Source organism: Eulemur rufifrons, chromosome 19, assembly GCF_041146395.1.
Source record: "Eulemur rufifrons isolate Redbay chromosome 19, OSU_ERuf_1, whole genome shotgun sequence".
Lineage (NCBI taxonomy): Eukaryota > Metazoa > Chordata > Mammalia > Primates > Lemuridae > Eulemur > Eulemur rufifrons.
Window position 1 is genome coordinate 59,538,116 of NC_091001.1, and position 18,901 is coordinate 59,557,016.

Genomic DNA, 18,901 nt, shown 5'->3' on the forward strand with positions numbered 1-18,901 from the left:
CAGTGGTTCCTCTGGGATGTCCTTGGAGTGGGGCTATCTAGGTTCAAAGACCCAGGGGCCCGAGGGTTGAGGTCCTACCTGCTCGATGTCCGGCTGCAGTGGGCTGTAGAGGGGCCGTGACTCCACGTGCTCCGGGACCAGGCCCTGCTGTTGAAGGACGTGCAAAGCCAAACGCTCTTCTACTGGGCCCAGGTGTGGGTTTGGGGTCCTGCCAGCCTCTGTCCCAGAGAGAAGACAGAAAAGTTGCAGGAGCCAGGTGAGGGAGAGATGGTAGGGCTTCCCATGAGCAGGTTGAGCAGGGCTGTCTAAGGGTCATGGGACGCCCCCAGCCCCACAGCCTCGCCCAAGGCCAGACATGCCTGTTCTTACGTCCCACTTTCTGTAGGGGGAACCTTGCTACCCATGGGCTCCCTTAAAATTTTAAGAGAGGCTTAAAATCCAGACTTCCTAATTGCCTTCATTTCCATTAATACCAAGCCTCTTCTATAAAGTTCTTCTTCCTCTTTTCCACCAATATAAATCTTTCCTGTCTGCCAAAGCCCACCCCTTCCAGGAAGCCCTCCTTGACTGGTCCCCACTCTGAGCCTCACCCCCTCTACTCCCAGATCTGCCATCCTAGTACTATTAGTACTAGTCTCTGGTTCACGGAAATCATTCTATTAGTAGCAGTAGCTAAAATAATAGTAATAACAGCAAACACTTCTAGAGCAGGACCCATGTGTCAGGCACTGTTCTTCATAGATACTAGCACATTTAATTCTCAGAAGGCCCCTAGAAGCTAAGTGTTGTAACTATATTCATTTTACAGGTGAAACACCTGAAGTGTGGAAAAGCCACACAGCCGGGCAGCAGGCCGTGGAAACCACATGCTCATTTAGGAAGGGGGCATGAGTAGGCCTGAACACCCCTTCCTGCCCCTGGGGCTCCCCAAGTACAGCTCCTCCCTGCCAGGGATGGATCAGAGCTTGGTGCTGCGGGTGGGGAGAAAACGTGGGGTAGTCCTGACCTGAGAAGCCAGCCCACCAGGTGGCAACATGAACGTGGAGCCTTGACTTGGTGGGTGATGGTGGTCCACACGCATCTACACACACCCAGGTGTGCCCACATACACGAACACGGCTTCTCATGTACACACACGTTAACCCATCAGACCTGCCCTGCCCACGCTAACAGGGACCCCAAAGAGGCAAGGCACCACAGGAGGAACCTGGCTCTGCTCCCGGCTGGCTGGGTGACTGTGGGCAGGTCGCTGACCACCCTTGGCCTCAGCAGCCTCATCTGTGAAAAGAGGCAGATGTTGGACCTCACCGTCTCTAGCTTTCTGGCTTTCGTTTCCTAGACTTTATGACCATGAGCCCTGGTCCCTGTGCTAAAGTTGCTCACAGACTAGTAGAAGGAAAGGAGACTGCCCCCAAAACAGATGCATGTTCGATAGGAAAAGAGCGTGGGGGTGGGGGTGCCTAATGGCCGGGCCTGGTGCAGCCCCGACCTGGGAGAGTCAGTAAACCAGAACGAGGAGGAGGAGGAGGGTGGCGGATGGGGCATCAAAGCCACCATTTCCCTTTTATAGCCTTGGCACCAGCTCTGACATCAAACACACTGAAGCAACCAGGAGGTGAGGGGCCAGCTGGGCCTGTAAACACCTCCAGGGAGGCTGAGCTGCTCTGGGTGGGTGACACAGACCTGTGGGCATCTCAGGCACACAGAGAGCACATGGCAGGATTTCCAGGCAAGAGTGCTGTGCAGAACTGGGCGGCGGGGGTGGGGGGGGGCTGTAGGGCCTCCCGCCTGCCCTTTGGACGCCTTAGGTGCACAGGCTGTGGGTGGGACTTGGAGGGTACCATCAAGGTCAAGCTGGCAGGCTCACACAATTCATGTAGAAAACTGTTTCTCAGAGGTGGACTGTACCCCAAGCTCCAACCAAAGTCTGACGACCCAAAGCCAGGAGACTGATCCTAACCTCACCTTGACACTGGCTTCAGGCTCACCCCCAATCTTGCACATGGATGGGCCCCGACCTGACCTTGGATTGAGTTCTGAGCCTGACCCTACCTTGACTTCTCATTTGCATAGTGGTATCACAGGTAAGTACTGTCCCCAAAGAACCAAGTGCAAGTGCAGCCCATCTGTACTGCCCCAGAGAGATCCGAGCCGCAGCCTGCGGATGCGGGTTATGTTCACTGGGGCCCTTGAAGGTAGGAGAGGGCTGATGGGAGACAAGGAGAAAGAGGGAGAGCCCCACTGTGGTTTCGGGTCACGCAGCAGTTCACCTGTGTCTTCAATGGTGTATTCTTTGTCCTGAAACAGCACGGAGTCTGTCCGGTACACAGGGGCCTTGACCCTGCGCTGCTGGCAGAAGAGGTGGAGGAGCTGGGAGGGGCGGAGCTGGTCCCGCCACTGGTTGGGTCCAGAGCTGAGGCCCAAGCACAAGACAAAGACGAGACACTCAGAGGACACTGACGAGGGCAGAGGGGCATACAGTGACCTGTGCACCCCCACACACAGCAGCACCCACCCTTCACTTTTACAGTGGGTGCCCTGTCTGATCACTCATCAGGACTGGGCACTCCCATTTTACAGATGAAGAAACTGAGGTCCAGAGAGAAAAGGACTTGTTTAAGTATCCATGGAATTGGAACTTAAATGTTGCCAATTTCCAGAGTTAGAGAATCAGACCCAAACAAGTCCCACGATGAAGGGAAGAGGGGTGCTGTCCACACATGAGTTCCCCTTACAGAAACTAGCACAGAATTCCCAGCCGGGGCCATGTGTCCAACCACCTGTCTCCCTTCCTTTTTTTCCTCCTTCTTTCCCTCTGTTTCCAGGTGCCCGGCCCTCCACAGGCCCTCTGTGGCCCATTAAAGAGAACTGGATCTTAACTACATGATGGAGAGCCAGGTTCTTAGAGTCAGAGAAATAGGTTCAAATCCTAATCCCACCACTTACAAGCCATAACATCTCTGGGCCTCGATTTCCTCATCTGTGGAATGGGGCCGCGAGCCCACTGGATTCAATGAGAGAAGGCCAGGGGAGTGCTAAGCCCAGGGCTGGCGCACGGTAAGTGCTCAAGAGACAGGGCAGTTTATTGTCACAGAAGCAGCCAGCCCCCATGCACATACACACAGTAGGTCTGTGGGAGTCCACAGCGAGCCCCAAACTTGGACAGCAGCCTGTTCTCCAGGTCGATGACTGTCTCCCCGATCTTTTCGTCCTTGGAGAGGAGGTCATAGTCGTAGAGAGTGACCTTCAGGTCCTTCTCCAGAGGCAGAGTGCAGGTCAGCTCGAACATCCTGCAGGAGGGCAGAGGGCAGGACGCCGCAGGCTCGCTGGTGTCGCCCGACATGCGGGGGACTCCAGGGAGTGGAAGGAGGGGCAGGAGCTCAACAGCCATCCCAGGGAGGCCACCCTCCTCAGGGCTCCTGTAGCTCTTACAGCACCCTGTCCACAGCACTGCCGTCCTGGCCTTGTCTGAGAGAGCGAGTGTGTGTGTGTGTGTGTGTGTGTGTCTATCCCAAATAAACTGGCCTGGGCACACAGCAGGCGCCTGCCAGATGGACCACAGAATGAAAGAACGAACTGGAACAGAACTTTAAAACCGAAGTTTCTACCACAACACCAGGAGACAGGTGATGTGAGACTCCAGAACCAGGTGCCAGAGCTTTGGGATTTACCAAGGGACCCACCTTCTGGACTCTGGGCCTTCATACCTACTTCTGGGGTGGGATGAAGGGGGTATTTGTGAAAAGATTTCTTTGAAGAGAGCTCCTGCTACATCTGAGACTTCCACCTGCTGTGGAGGTCAGCAGCCAGGGTATTCTCCCTTCTCCCCTTGAAATGAGTTCCCTGCGAGCGGGAGACGCAGGTCTGGCACATGTCATGCCCAAGGAAGCTCAAGCAGCTTGTGGCAGAGAGGATAGCAGGGGCCACATTTGGGAGGAGCTGCCCGCCCAGCCATGGGCCAGGAAAGCAAGGACCTCCTGGGAGGAGAGGGGCCACCACGAGGCCAGACTGGAGCACTCTAAATCCTGCTTCGTGGGCCTCCCAAGGGGTCCCACAGCGAGATGATATCGGAACATCAGGCATCTACTCCTACAGGTGCTAGAGAAATAGCCACCAACCTCCCTCTGCAATTCTCCCTTCTCTGCCAAAATCAGCTCACATCCAAACGGCAAATCAGGATGCCTGGGAGCTGCTCCCATGCAATCGGCATCGATCCTTCCTTTACTTGTTCTTAGACTTCAAGACTCAATTTACCATCTTGGGTCTGCATTCTTCTTCCAGCTGTCACTACAGACACACATGGGGCACTTACAGAGAGTAATTGCTAAATGCAATATATACCGATTGGATCCTGGGACATTAGGAAAAGAGCATTAGTGAAAAAATGGGTGAAATCCTAATAAAGTCTGGAATTTAGTTAATAGTTATACACTATGTCAATTTCTTTATTTTTACAAATGTACCATGGTTAGGTAAGATGTTAACAGTGGGAGAAGTTGAGTCAAGGGTGTACAGGAATTCTGTACTATCTTTGTAACTTTTCCATAAATCTAAAATTATTCCAAAGTAAAAGTTCATCTAAAAAAGAAGAATTAGCAAATGCATCTTCTGAGCTTCCATATAGATTTCTGATCTTAGAGGTAACTGTGCTCAACTAGGAGAGAAGGGCTGGCTGAGGCTGCAACACCATAGACATGCAAGATTTGGGGAATACAGTTTTGCTCCAGGAGTTGGGGACATCCCCTTGGCGGTCACATCCCCCCCCACCCCCGTACTTTGGGTAACCAGACTGGCTCCTGCCTCACTTACTTTCCAAATACAGGCTCCAGGGTGCAGGGGATGTAGTTATCCTGGTCACTCACTGATTTCTTCCCTATGGAGATCTTGACGTAAGGGTCACACTGAAGGAGACAGACACACGAAAGTGAAATCGCTTTCCCAGCATGCCTTTGGGGCTTGTTGAGTCGGGGCCTCCCAATGCAGTGAGGTGCCAGCCACTGGGAAGGTGTGGAGTGGACTGTGTCCTGCCGGGCCAGGGCCCCACCCTGCACAGCACACCACCCCACTTGGCCCCTGGCACGGGCTCCCGGCCTCAGTTCCAGCAATGGGAAGGGGGTGCCTGCAGCCACCCAACCCGCCGCTTCGCTGGGAGAGGTGGGTGAGGGGAGGACCCATGTCCTCAGGAACACAGCAGTCTATATTACATGTATGACGAGGCTAGGCTGGGGTCCTCTCTGTGACCTCTGCTTCAGCACGTGGACGGGAAGAGGGACGGTCGGAGCCTGTCAAACTAAGCTACCCCGGCCAGTCTCCCCGGGATGTCCCCCTGCGAGCAGCAGCTCCCCTCCGTCAGCCTCCCGGCAGCTGGGCTAGAAAGTGGCCAGGGCTAGTCTGGCACCGAGAAGGCTTTACGTGCCTAAACCAACCCGCTGGCCACAGCCACACATTGGAGGCCACTGGCGTTGCCAAGGCTGAGGACTCCTCCATCCTGCCGTGTGATCTCATGACTTCACGCCCTTGAAAGGCAGGGCTGTGGAGGGGGGACACTAGGCCCCCACCCCACCCCCTAGCTCAAGGACACAGCTAGGCCTAAACCTGGCTAAGGAGAGAGTAGCCTCATACCTGCAAATTCCAACTGTCCCCCAGCCCTGCCTCTCTTCTTTCCTCCTCTCCCTTCCCAATTTTACTCTGTCTCCCGCCCCTGCCACCTCCCCATGGCTCCACACTCCTTCCCTCCTCCAAATCTCCCTTTTCTATCTCAGGCCAGGACTACGGTGAGATAGCTGAGGCACTTGTCTTGGGCTCGAAATTTAAGGGAGGGCTAAAGTATTCAGTTTTCAAAATAAAAAAAATATTTTAATGCAACATTTTAAAAATTAAAATCAATGCTAATAGCCCATGATGAACAAAATATCAAAATTTTAAGCACAGACAGGATGAGAGCCACTGGCTTCACCTTTTCCCTCTGGCTTCGCCGTGGCCAGACACAGCAGTTACTGGTCCTGCTCCTTCCCACCCACCACGGAAAGCCCTGCCAAGTCCACTCCCAACCTACAGCCTCCACCTTACTTATCTTTATGCCTGATCCTTGTTCTAGACATACATTAAGCAATCTTCTTTCAACCTTTGCCTACACTTTTGACCCCTCTTAAAATACTATTTGCTTCTTCCTCCTAGCCTATCAAAGCTCCTATCTAGCCTTAAGAGTCCTACTTCTTCCAGAAAGCCTTCCCTGTCTTTCCAAAGGGCTGCACTGACTTGGCCTGCTCCGACCTCCTAGAGCACTTGATCCTTAAAAGAACTCCATTCAGTCACATCTCCGTTTCGTATGTGTTTTCCTGGTTTCCCAGCTCGCTGTGAACTCCCTGGGACAGAGACTGTGTCCAGATTCTGCAGGCATTCGTACCTGAGCCTGCAGTTCTGGGGGAGGGGAGGGCTCTAGGACTGTTACCTTCCCATTGGGGTCCTTGGGCTGCAGGCCAAATGCTCGGACAACGTAGATACGGACCAAGCACTCCTGGGGCCCCTGGGCAGCCAACTGGTGGAACTGTCTTGGGGGCATGGGGATGGCTGGGTCTTCTGGGAGGGGATAAATTTTGAAGAGGCCCTGAAAAGAATGAGGGATTAACTTTCAGTTTTACCATCATTGTCACCAACACAATCACCATCGTGACCATGACTGTCATCTCTACCAGAATCGTCACTAGGAGATCACCAAGCCCAATGCCATCCCATCACCACCACCATATTGGACACCAGAAGCATCACTACCACTGTCAACATCCCCACCTGCATGACCCACACGGCCACCAACATCAGCACCAGGGTCACCACTGCACTTGGTACCCCTCTCCCTTCACTTGTGGCTGCAACACCACAGTCCTAGGCCCACCTGGGTTAGGGACACATCCTCAAAGACTTACCTTAAACTCTCCAATGACAGATGGATCTTCCGTCTCCTCCTGAGTCTTGCCCCGGTAGAGCTTGAAGGTGTTACAAAAGTCAGACAGGCCTTCAAAGTCCTCCACATTCTCCAGTTGTGTGTCATAGACCTGCCACACGTGGGGATGAGAGAAGGGGACAAGAGAGAGAAAGTAGAGGACCGCAAAGGAAGAGGAAACAGGAAAAGGAGGGGGAATGTGACAGCGTGAGAGTGAAGAGAAGGAACAGAGAAGAAGAAAACAAGGGAGAAGATCAACGACAAAGTAAAGGAACAAAGGCAGGTTGGAGCGGTGGAGAGAAGGAACAGCGGGAACCAAGGCGGCACAGGGGCAGTGACGGAAAGAATGCCACAGGGGAAGGAGCAAGAGGGAAGACATTTGTTCAACTCCATTAGGGAAGAGGATTTTCTGGTTAATCAGATAAATATTCTAGGTACCCGAGAGTCATAATAGACATGGGTGGTGCATTTTCTAAGAGAATAATATCACAAACAAAGAAAGGAAAATTTAACCAACTTTTCATTTGAAGACTAAGACACAACTCTGGAAAATTAACAGGTCAGCAATTCAAGCAAAATGCTCACTGTACAGTATGTCCAATGAAAATGGTATCAAATATCAAGCCAAGTATATCTTTTGAGCACCATTTTAAATTTGTTAACTCAATTTATTTACTTGTCTCCTCTCCAACAGCCAATGATTATTATTTGTTAGATCACTGTTTTGGAATTTTTTTATTTTTTTGAGACAGAGTCTCACTTTATTGCCTGGGCTAGAGTGCTGTGGCATCAGCCTAGCTCACAGCAACCTCAAACTCCTGGGCTCAAGGGATTCTCCTGCCTCAGCCTCCCGAGTACCTGGGACTACAGGCGCTCGCCACCATGCCCAGGTAATTTTTCTATTTTTAGTAGAAACAGGGTCTCACTCTTTCTCAGAGCTGGTCTCCAATGCCTGACCTCAAGGAATCCTCCCACCTCGGCCTCCCAGAGTGCTAGGATTACAGGCGTGAGCCACCAGGCCCGGCCTTTGTTTTGGAATTTCCTAGGCTTAAATAAAGGAGCAGTTTTTTTTATTATAGATGATAACATGTACCTAATAAGCTAATATTAAACAGGTTAAGATACATACTAAATTGGTTGTATCTAAAATTAACAGATGAGGTACTTAGGTAAGTTTCTATCTTATCTTTCTAAATATCATTTCTCATTTAGGCCCAGCCCAAGTTCTACCTCTTCCAAGAAATATTTAATTAATGCAAGTGATATAGGTTCATTATTAAAAATTAGTAAATATAAGCAAATATTAAGAAAACATCAATATTAAATTCCATTCTCAAAAATAACACCTAGTTACTTGATTAACATTTTGTATGTGTCTTTTTGAATATTTTCTAAATATACATATTTTTTTTTTTTAACCAAAATGGAATCCCAGTTTTCAGGACACAAACTGTATTGTAACATGTTTTTTAGCTTAATAGTGTATCATGAATATCTTTATAAGTCAAAAAATATATCTCTACAACATCCTTCTGAATCGTTATATTCGATTATATAAATGTACCGTAAGTCATGATGAACATTTAGTTTTGCAGTTTTATAATCTTATTTCTTAAAAACCACTTAATAGGTTTTAGGAGTTTTGCAAACACCTATACGTGTGTTTGTCTCCTCCTTTCTAAAATGAATGACCTATTTCTTTGTGTTGACACTGAAATGGTTGGAACATACAGAACGATGCTAGATGATAAAGTGAACGTGATCATGGTGAGTCTTTTCCTGTCTCTGTCAAAAGGACTGCCTCTTGGGTCACAGAGTGCTTTGCTGCCCTATAATCAATAAGTCATGGACCCTCTTCCCAGACGAATGCTCTTGTGAACATCTTTGAGAAATACAGGTTCAATTTCCGGGGTAACGAGACTTTCTGAAATCACAAAGTTGGATGCTGCTTATTGGTTTGAGAGATGTTCTTTATGACATTAAGGAAACACCTTTCTATTTCCAATATGTTACTTGTTCGTATGAATCATCAATAAATAATATTGAACTTTGTCAAACGCTTTTCAGCATTGACTGGAATCATCTTTGTTAATTTTACCTATTTGATATGATGAATATTGTTAATGATTTCCTAATGTTGAACTCTTCACATTCCTGGAAAAAAAGTCAATTTGGCTGCCGTGACTTCTTATTTTAATGTGGTTAGATTTCATTTGCTATATTTATTTAAGCTTTTGCACATATATTCATTTCATAAATGATATTTATACATATGATTGTGCTTTATTGGATTTTGGTGGTAAGATAATTCTACCTGTATAAAAATCAAGGTTTTCTACCTTTTAATTTTTTTTCTCTACTGTGAAATAGTATGTGCATCACAGGAATTATTTATTCTTTGAAAATTCATAAAATTCCCTTCATAATCCCCTGTCTCCAGCTCTTTCTTTGGAAGTTATTCTTTGATAATTTTCCTGTTTCTTTCATATTGTTCTATTGCTTCTTGAGACAATAGTGGCATTTCTCTTTTCCTTCAAATTATCTCCTTTCAAGGAGATTTTCAAATCCATTAACATGGAAACATACTTAGAATTTACCTAAAATGCTTTAACTCTCCCTTACATCTCTATTTTCATTATGGACTTTGGCTTGGTTTTCTCTACTTCTCTAAATTAGATTAGCTGGAGAGTTATCTATTTCAGCTGATTCATTTCGATCAAAGGACTGATTATTTGATTTTTCAATTCTATCATTTCTCTTTTTTAGTTCCTTATTTATGCTTTTATTTTGTCCTTTTCTTCATCCTGCTGTTTTAAGGGCCTTCTGTTATTATTATTCGTTCTAACTTCTTGAGTTGAAGATTTATTTACTTTACTCCCTCTTTCTGGATAATGAAAATATTTACTCCTATGAAATTGCCTTTTCTTACCACTACCTTGGCATTGCCCCAGTTGTTTTGATATATAATGTTTTTGTTTTCATTTTCGTTTTTGTGACATTATAATTACAGTTTTATTTTTACTATTTGGTCCCAGAGTTGGATGCTTAATTAGTTGTCTTCTTTTGTAATTAACGTAAGTTCTTAAGGCTCTAAATTTCCTCTGAATGCCAGTTTAGCTACAGTCATTAAGTTCTAATATGCAGTGTTTTATCACTGTTTCCTCGATGTTTTGCAATTTCAGTTTGTATTTTCTCTTTCACTCAAGAATTATTAAAAGAGAAGTTCTTTTATTTTTTAATTTTCCAGATAGAAGAGGTTTTTGGGGTTTTGATCTTGTTATTAATTTCTAATTGTATCACATTGCAATCAGAAAATGTTGTCCGTGGTATTGCCAATTTTTGTAAATGTGCCATAGGTATAGCCTTTATGTTCAGGCTACCAGGTTTAGTCAGATTAATAATTAGGCCAGGTCTTCTATGTTGTCTCACATTTTTGTCCCCTTGATCTGACTCGAATTGAAAGAAGTGAATTAAAATCTTTCCCTACCTATCAGTGTGTTTCTTTGGCTTCTTAAATATCTTGTCATTTCTGTTTTGTAAATACTGATGTTGTATTTTTTAGCACATAGATATTCTCATAACTGTCATATCTTGGAATCGCACCATTTAGCATTATAAAGCTCCATCCTTAGTCTCATTTAATTTTAGAGACCTGAATACCCTCTGATGTAATATTAGGATTGTGACTTCTTTCATTCCATTTGTATTTAACTAGCACACATTTGCCCAATTTTTTATTTTCACTCTTTATGGGTCTTTTATTTTAGAATTAGATTTTGCTTTGAGATCTGATTTAAATTTTCTAATTAGTAACTCATATAATATATTTATATTGCATTTCTTAGGTTTTTAAAAAAAATCTTTGACTGCATGGTCTGTTTTCTGTGTGCATGGTGCGGAGGTGGGAGGGAGTGCATGAGTGTAGTTCTTCTGATAGCTAAGATGGTTCTAGTATTATTATAAATTTATATATACTGATAATACTGGGTCCTCCATGTCTTTAGGGATTGTATTTATGGGTTCCCTACTATAGCAATGATAAAGTAATCAAATTTTATCTCCCTCCTCTTCCCTCTCCATCATCCAGTTTTAAACAATATTATCTTAACATTTACCTTTGTACTATTTGCTTATAATTTGCTTATACTCCTATTATGTGCTATGTCAATTTGAAATAATGTCTGTCAACTCTATTTTATACTATGGTAGTGTCCTTACTCTATATCCCATCCTCTTTCCTTCTTCTCCACCTAATTTTTGTCAGTTTTATCATTTCTACATTTTCAGTATATGTGACATTTACCTTCTTTTCCACTTGTTTTCATTTTGGCTCAAAGATAAAATATGATCACAAACCAGTTCTTTCGTTGTGGTTTCCCCAATTATCTCCTAGTTAGCTAAAGTTCATCCCCTAGGAGTTTTCTCAAGATGGGATCAGAGCAACCATATTACCTTAGTTCCTGAATAGGCATAACTGGTTGTCTGTAGCCCTCATGCTTGGAGGAAGCTTGGCTGAATGTAAAATCCTAGGCTCTCCTTGTCTTTCCTTGATGGCCTTACATATGGTGCTTTACTGACTTTGGCTCCTGAATGTTGTTTTTGAGAAATTGAAGCCACTTTGATTTATTTTCTGCCTTAAATGACATAATGTTGTTTATTCTTTTCAGGGCGTTGGAAGGAGGTATGACTACCCAAAGAATTCTTTCTTTATCTCTAAATTACAATAGCTATACTAGAATATGTCTCAAGGTTGACTAATCTGGGTCAATTTTTCTTGACATATTGTGGACTTTTTCAGTATGTACATTCAAGGATCATTTAATTTCAGTAAAGTTTTTAAGCTATTATACGTTTGTTTGTTTTATTTCACTGTTTTAGTTGTCTGCCTCAGGCTCCAATTATGCAAATGTTGGGTCCCCTTTCCCTCACTTCTATATTTGTCATTTTCTTTTTATTCCTTTATAACTTTTTCCTTATTTCCATTTCATTTTGCTTATTTTTATCATTTCTGTCCTCTATGCCCCTGTGTCCTCCACATGTCCATTCTGCCTTGTGTTCCTTCCAATGTCATGTTTTCTTCTCTTTCTTTCCTGAGTCCTACCAGCTCATAGTTCATCTCCACCCATCTCATCATCCCTTGAGTTCTTTCATTTCTGCTTTGCATTCTGACTGCTGTTTATCAAAAAAAAAAAAAAAAAAACCTGACAGCAAAACATTTCATCTCATCTGCTCCTTGGCAAAATTTTTCTGGTGGGTGTATATCCTCTTTTACTGGTAAGTTTTGATTTGTATTTTCTCTCCTTTTTTGTATGATTTTTTAATTAATGCTACGCCATTTTTTATTACTTTTCACTTAATGAGTTAGATTCTCCCAGACCTGCCTTTGTTCCCACCACAGAGGCAGCCTGATTCCTACAAACGTGCTCATCTGTGTGATTCTTATATGGCTCCACCTTCTCTGCTTCTCTGGACCAACTCAGTTCTAGGAGGCTTCTGACTTCAACTTAAACCTGTCTCCAAAGTTCTCATATCCATTGTTACAAACAAGGGAGATAACTTGTATTTCATGGTAAAACCTCAATTTTAGGAACTGTATTTTGAAACGATTATAAAAATTTTCAAACACATACAAAAGCAAAGAGAATAAATAATAAAAACCCATTTACTCATCACCTATCTTAAATAATTATCAACATTCTTCCATCAGGAAGCATATTTTCACTGGGCTTTCTGAGATCTGCTGCCTCCACGATCTTTCATCATTCTTCATGCATCTTCTCTTCACTTACTGCTGAGTGGCCTCTACCCAATCTCAATTGTCTTTGGGCAGCCCTTACATATATTTTGAAGTCTGTGGCTTTTATTTGTTTCCAACTTTTCTGAAAATGAATTTTGTGGGTTTGAATGATTTCCAAGAGAAAAGGGAGAAAATGCTGACTTGTGCAGCCATGTTCATACTGAAAGTCCCTAAAATATTTTTTAAATTTCCAAGTGGTTGGACTTTTTGTTTAAAGTTTTGTTATTAATTTCTCATTTTATTGCATTTTAATCTGTCTTGTATGGTTTCTGCTTTTGGTAAGTTATTACCACACTAATATGTGATCAAATTTTATAAATGTTCTGTGGACATTAGGAAAAAATGTATTTTCTATTTTTTATTATTTTTATTCTATATTTTAAGGCTTCAATATTAGCTTCACATAAAGCTATAACTTTAGCCTCATGTTGCTTAAAAATACTTACCTTGTTATTTATATCTTTTATTTCCTTATTTATTTATTGCCTGCTTGATTGGTGAAGGAGAAAAGTATATTAAAATCTCCACTGTAACTTTAATTTCTGTCATTTTGTCTTTTATCTGTGTGAGATACGAGTTTATATAGTCTCATCAATTTTTAAGTATTCCTAAGCTTTACTATCCTATGCATAAATATTTGGCAGTCTTTACATAGAGATATATATCTTTTATTTATATAAAACATTATTTTGTTTCCTTTGCTTTTTACTTTAAATTCTGCTTCCCTTCTGTTTACACTTACCTTATGTTGTTCACCAAAATATTGTTTTCCAACATATTTACTTTTTAGCCATTGAAAGTTGTATTGTTTTAGATGTCTTTTCAAGATTGTATAATGAATTTTGACTTTTGATATCCTCTAAGAGTGCTTATCACTTAATAGAGGAGTTTAATCCATTTTTATTTGTTAGGAAAATTAATATGCTTTGTTCTTTTTCTACTGTTTTTCTTACACCTTCTGTTTTTAATGCTTTCTCACTGCATCTTCTGTTTTCTGTATTTTGCTATTTAGATTATGAGTTGTTTTTCTCCCCCATGCCAGTGATTTCCAAAACGTGCTTTTTCTCTACTCATTGTGTACTCCAGTCTCACCATAATGGCTAATTTTCAAAGACTCCATGTTGTTGTGGTGGTTTTCTTCTATTTACTTATCCTTAAAGGACCAGCATTTCTTCCAGGTCTAATTTTTCCCCCAGAAATAGTTTGAACGCATTGTGCTTGGACAGCCTATTTTCACTTGGATGCCGTCGGAGACCTCCTCGGAGAGGTCAAGTGGGAGGGCTGGGTGCCAATTCAGCATCCGCATCTGAGGGAGCAGTGAGGGGCCAGGGCCACGGGCCACCCTGGCAGGAGTCCCCATTCTTGCTTGGTTTGTCTCATTTTTTGGCAAGGCCACAGGACCACACGCCAGACCTAATGTGTCGGACCTTCTTCCTGGTACACAAATAGTTCTGTCTCGTTGCCCAACCTCACACGCCCAACCAGCAAGTCAATGAAGAACTTGCTGCCTGAGGATCGCTGCTGAGGCCTGTGCCTCATCTCTGAGCAGCTGGGTCTCCAGGCACAACTCACCAGGCAGCCCCCAGGGAGCAGAGACAGCTCCTGCCACCCTTGTGAACCTACCCACCAGAGTGCCCACCAAAGGCTTTCAGCCAGCAGTGTCTCCTAAAAGCCCAGGCCACCCACTGCCCCAGCAAGCCCCATCTCCCTCTCATCCAGTCCCCTTCCAGGAGCACCAAGGGCCTTTTCTATGTGACTAAGAGCCTGTGCCCACCTCTTGCTTTCTCTTCTTCAAGCCTGGGAGGTAATTGTGCAGTGAGAATCTCCCCCACTTATCTCCCAGAAGTAACGCTGCCAAGTGAAAACACGATCACCCAGTTACATGTGAATTTCACACAAGTAACAAATAATGTTAGATGAATATGTCCCATGCAACACTTGAAGCATTCTATTATTAAAAATGTATTCATTGTTGATCTGAAATTCTAATGTAACTGGGCATTCTGAATTTTATCTGGCCACCTCATCCAGGAGACTACAGAACGCCTTTGAGGGATAATTTTTGAGTCACCTCTGGTTATCTTTTTTAAAAGTCGTCCGCTTTTAAAAAGCTTAATTATATTTGTAGAATTCCTTCAAACTACCACAATTTGGCTGACTCATTCCTGTTTTTTTCCATAGAAATAGGGTTTACACTTTCGTATTTGTAGGTAATTTCTGTCCCAATTGTAGGGGTGGGAGGTCAGAGGTACATTCTCAAACTTTCCTTTTTATTTTCATACAAATTTTCTATCATAGGAAAGTTAAAACAATGCTGAAAGAGACAGAATAGTGCAATAAATCCCTAAGTACCCATCTCCAAGCTTTAACAATTTTCAATCTCTTGCCATTTTAATAATTTTTAATATTTTGAAAACCTGTCAAACGGCCACCCACACCATCTATCTTGGTCCTGACTTTTTTGGGGGGGAGTACATTTTAATGCTAATCATTTCATCTACAAATACTTCAGTATTTTTCAGCATTCTCCCAAAAATACTTGCTTGGTTATCTCAGCCCACACTGACTTCCTGCTCTAAATCAGGGGGTAACCTTTCTCCCCTGCCCCCCCATTAGTTCATCAGGATTCATCACCCTCAGCACCAAATGAGGACACAAATAGAAATACATACACAGATATAGGTTCCTTCTCCTTCTGTCGTATCACCCACTGCCCGCCACACGTGCCCATTGACCGTCGGACTGAAGGGAACTGTTCCGGAGAGAGGCACTCACCTTTAGAGTGTCGAAACCCTTCTCCAGGTAGGAGCCACACTTTTCACTCTCCCCTATCGAGGCAAAGAATTTGCTCCACCAGTCGATGAACTCCTCTTCCTGAGTGAGGAAAAAGAGACCATTTAAGAACCAGAATTGCCGAGCAAGGTCCCTCTGAATCCAATACCTCCCACAGCTGCAGGGCTGGCCTGGACTTCAAGGCTTTCCTGTGGGTGAGTGCAGGGGAGCAGAGAGCTGAAACCTCTGCCTCTCCAGGGGCAAAGACCACGCAGACTGGAGGAAAAGGTTCTATCTAGCACTTGCTTGGTGTTGAGAGCCAGAGGCTCTAGCCCTGACTATGCCCCCTGGTCATGGGTACTTCTGTCAAGCTCCTGGGCCTCCCTTTTCCTTTCTGCGAAGTGGGTATAATCATCTTCGTACTCCCTGCATGCCAGGAACATACTGAGGCTAAAATCAGAGGGCATCTGGGGTAATTGTTTGGGGAAAATGTCAATAATGTATTATTTGCGAATAAAATGCAGTAGACCCAGGAAAACTCAGACCCAAAAGAGCCGTCCTGCCCACCTGCCACCCTACTCTGGCAATAAAGGAAGCTCTGGAAATCAGCACTCAGCCTACCCAAAGTCAAATCCAGGCAGAGTTCCTGAAAATCAACAAACACATACTAAGTGCCCTTTATTCAAAAGATACTGCTAAATGTGGGGATTGGGTGAGAAGAAAGGAAGCTTGCGACAACACACACTCCAAGTGACAACACACTTCCTTCCCGCAGTCACTCACACTTGCAGGTAGACAGGCCTGCTGTGGCAAATCCTGGGCTCCCCACCTTTCCCTCCTCCTGCACATGGCGTGTCTGCAGGCCCTCTTAGCTCTGCTGTCTAGAATGCTCCTCCAGCTGTGTCCCATCTAGGTGATGTGTCCTGTCACCTAGGGAGTCAGCAAGCCACCTGAAGGTGGGAGGGTCACTCCTCCCCAGGACTCCCCCAAACCCACCAGGGCTGGGCACTCGGCCTGTGCCCATCCACACCATTAAAATTCATCCAGTTTAGAGGGAAGAGCCAAGGACAAGCTGTCAGGAGAGCCCATTCTGGCTAGAAGACCTCCCAGGGGCCTGCTCTAATTCTATAAATGAACTGAATGTCTATCACTGAGTTTCTGAAAATGCTGGTGGCTCCCTTTAAACCAATGCTGTGTCCTTTGAGCTCTGGCTTACTAAGGGTGAACACAAGCTGAAGTCAGGCTGAGGATACCCAAACAGGCACCCTGGAGAAATGGTGGGATGAGGCCCTTGAGTCTCCACCCACTCTGGAAGTGTGGTCCTAACATCCTTTGTATGGCCAGATGTGGTCCCCAGACACACCGTGTAAGGAATTCACACCAGGTGAGGCCGAGTCTGCAGCCAGGCCTACCTGACCGACTTACCCGGAGGCTCTTCTGCAGCCAGGAGAGAGGAACAGAGATCAGGAAGGTTAGGGTGGCAGAGCTTTCTGATTTGTAACCTCTCCAGAAAAAGCCAGCCTAGAGCAAGGCAGACCCTAAGCCCTAACGTTTGAATTCAATTTAAAGAAAAAGATGATATGGATGAAATCATGTACACAGACATACATGTCAAACCCACACAACGAACAACACATAGAATATATTTACAGTCATGCCCAAGGGAGATGTATCTGCTGAAACACACACATACTCCCACAAAAATACACACAGACACACAATAATACATAGGCAAACATGTACACTTGAAAGGTGTAGAAATGGTTAAAATGGAATTAAATTTTGCTGTTTAATTCCTCCTAAATCTTTACTTTCTTCCCAGCCCAGATATTTAAAGATTTGAGTTTATAACTCAGGCTCAGAGTCAAGCACAAACAAGCAACCAGTGAGTTTTGTATAAAGAAAAGACAGGAACACGAGTGTTGTGGGAAAGGTATTATACTTCCTTCAGTCTTGGAAAAACCAAGTAAATTTTGAAAAGAATAGGAGACAGAGAGTCTGAATAATGCCATTAACAGTTACAACTAAATAGACAAACATTATGTACACTAAAAACGAAAATATACCTTCTTTTCCAGCACCCTTGGAGCACTCAGGAAAAATAAAAAGCCACAGAGCAAATCTCAATAAAGTCCCAGAAATAAAACTCATATCAGTCACATTCTCTGGCCATATGGCAACAAAACTATAAATAAGTGAAAAATTTTTAAATTAAAATCCCATCCTTTTGGAAATTTAAAGGCACACTCTTAAAACTCTCCTGGGTCAAAGAGAAAACCAAAACTAAAATAAGAGATACTTAAGAAATACCAACAAGCAGGGCATATGCCCAAAATTTATGCGTTGTAGCCAACTCTATACTCAAAGGAAAATTCAGTCTTAAATGTTTTCGCTTTTACACAAAAAGAATGAAAATAAATAATACGATAATTCAAGAAATCAAAAAGAGCAAGAAGACAAAAGAAAATTTTAAGTGTAAATGAACATATTTAAAAGGAGAATATTATAATTGACAATAAACCCCAGAGCAAGCTTTCAAAAGACCATTAAAACAGAAAAACATTGATCACATCTAATTTTTAAAAGTAATTACACCATTAGGAATGAGAAAGATCAAATAAAAAGACACTATGGAAGAGAATAAAAATATTAAGAGATTTCCTAGGCCTAAATCAATGATAAAATCTTGGAAAACCTAGATGAAGTAGATGATTTTGTACAAAAACACATAAATTGCCAAAATTCATTCAAACATTGTAGAAAACATGAAAAGATCAATAACCCTGAAAGAAAGTGGAAAAGGTCTCAAAGAACTACCTCCAGAAAAGACATCAGGCCAAGAGAGTTTCTTTGGGGGAAAGTTCTATCACTCTTTCAAAGAATGAATCATTCTTTGTTCCACAACACAGAAAAAGATGAAAATTTTCCCCATTCTTTTACGAAGCAAAGCCTGACAAACACACACACACACACACACACACACACACGGATTACTGTCATTCCTGAATAGAGATATAAAGATCCTAAATAAAATATTAACAAGCAGATGGCAGCAGCAGATCTGGCATGGTCAAGCTGGGTTATTCTCGAAACCATGAGTGGGTCATTACTCAATGAGAAAGGAGGGAAAACCCACATGATCGTCTACAACAGAGGTTTGAAAAGTATGGCCAGCTGGCCAGCCACTTAGTTTTGTAATTTAAATATCAGTATATTCTGTGGATGCTTTTCAGCTACAACTGCAGAGTTGAGTAGTTGCAACAGAGACCTTATGTCCCCCAAGCCTAAATTATATCCTATCTGGCCCTTTAAGAGTTTGCCAACAAGGGCTGGCAAAACAAAAACAAAAACATAAAAGTGGGCTAGAATTTTTCATTTATTCCGGAATGAAG

The 18,901-nt window shown here is 43.7% G+C and overlaps 1 protein-coding gene across 14 annotated transcripts in view; it reads right to left on the reverse strand.

Annotated features, from left to right (window-relative positions):
* The window catches only part of DYSF (dysferlin), a 206,107-nt gene that overhangs the window by 17,740 nt on the left and 169,466 nt on the right, over window positions 1-18,901 (reverse strand). For all 14 annotated transcript variants that reach the window (XM_069494675.1, XM_069494670.1, XM_069494673.1 and 11 more), the window contains 7 exons: window positions 15,513-15,611; window positions 6,924-7,052; window positions 6,452-6,607; window positions 4,810-4,901; window positions 3,120-3,290; window positions 2,271-2,413; window positions 79-218 (listed from right to left, as the gene is read on the reverse strand). In XM_069494675.1, the coding sequence (XP_069350776.1) occupies window positions 79-218; window positions 2,271-2,413; window positions 3,120-3,290; window positions 4,810-4,901; window positions 6,452-6,607; window positions 6,924-7,052; window positions 15,513-15,611 (930 nt within the window). The remainder of the gene's footprint in view (window positions 1-78; window positions 219-2,270; window positions 2,414-3,119; window positions 3,291-4,809; window positions 4,902-6,451; window positions 6,608-6,923; window positions 7,053-15,512; window positions 15,612-18,901) is intronic.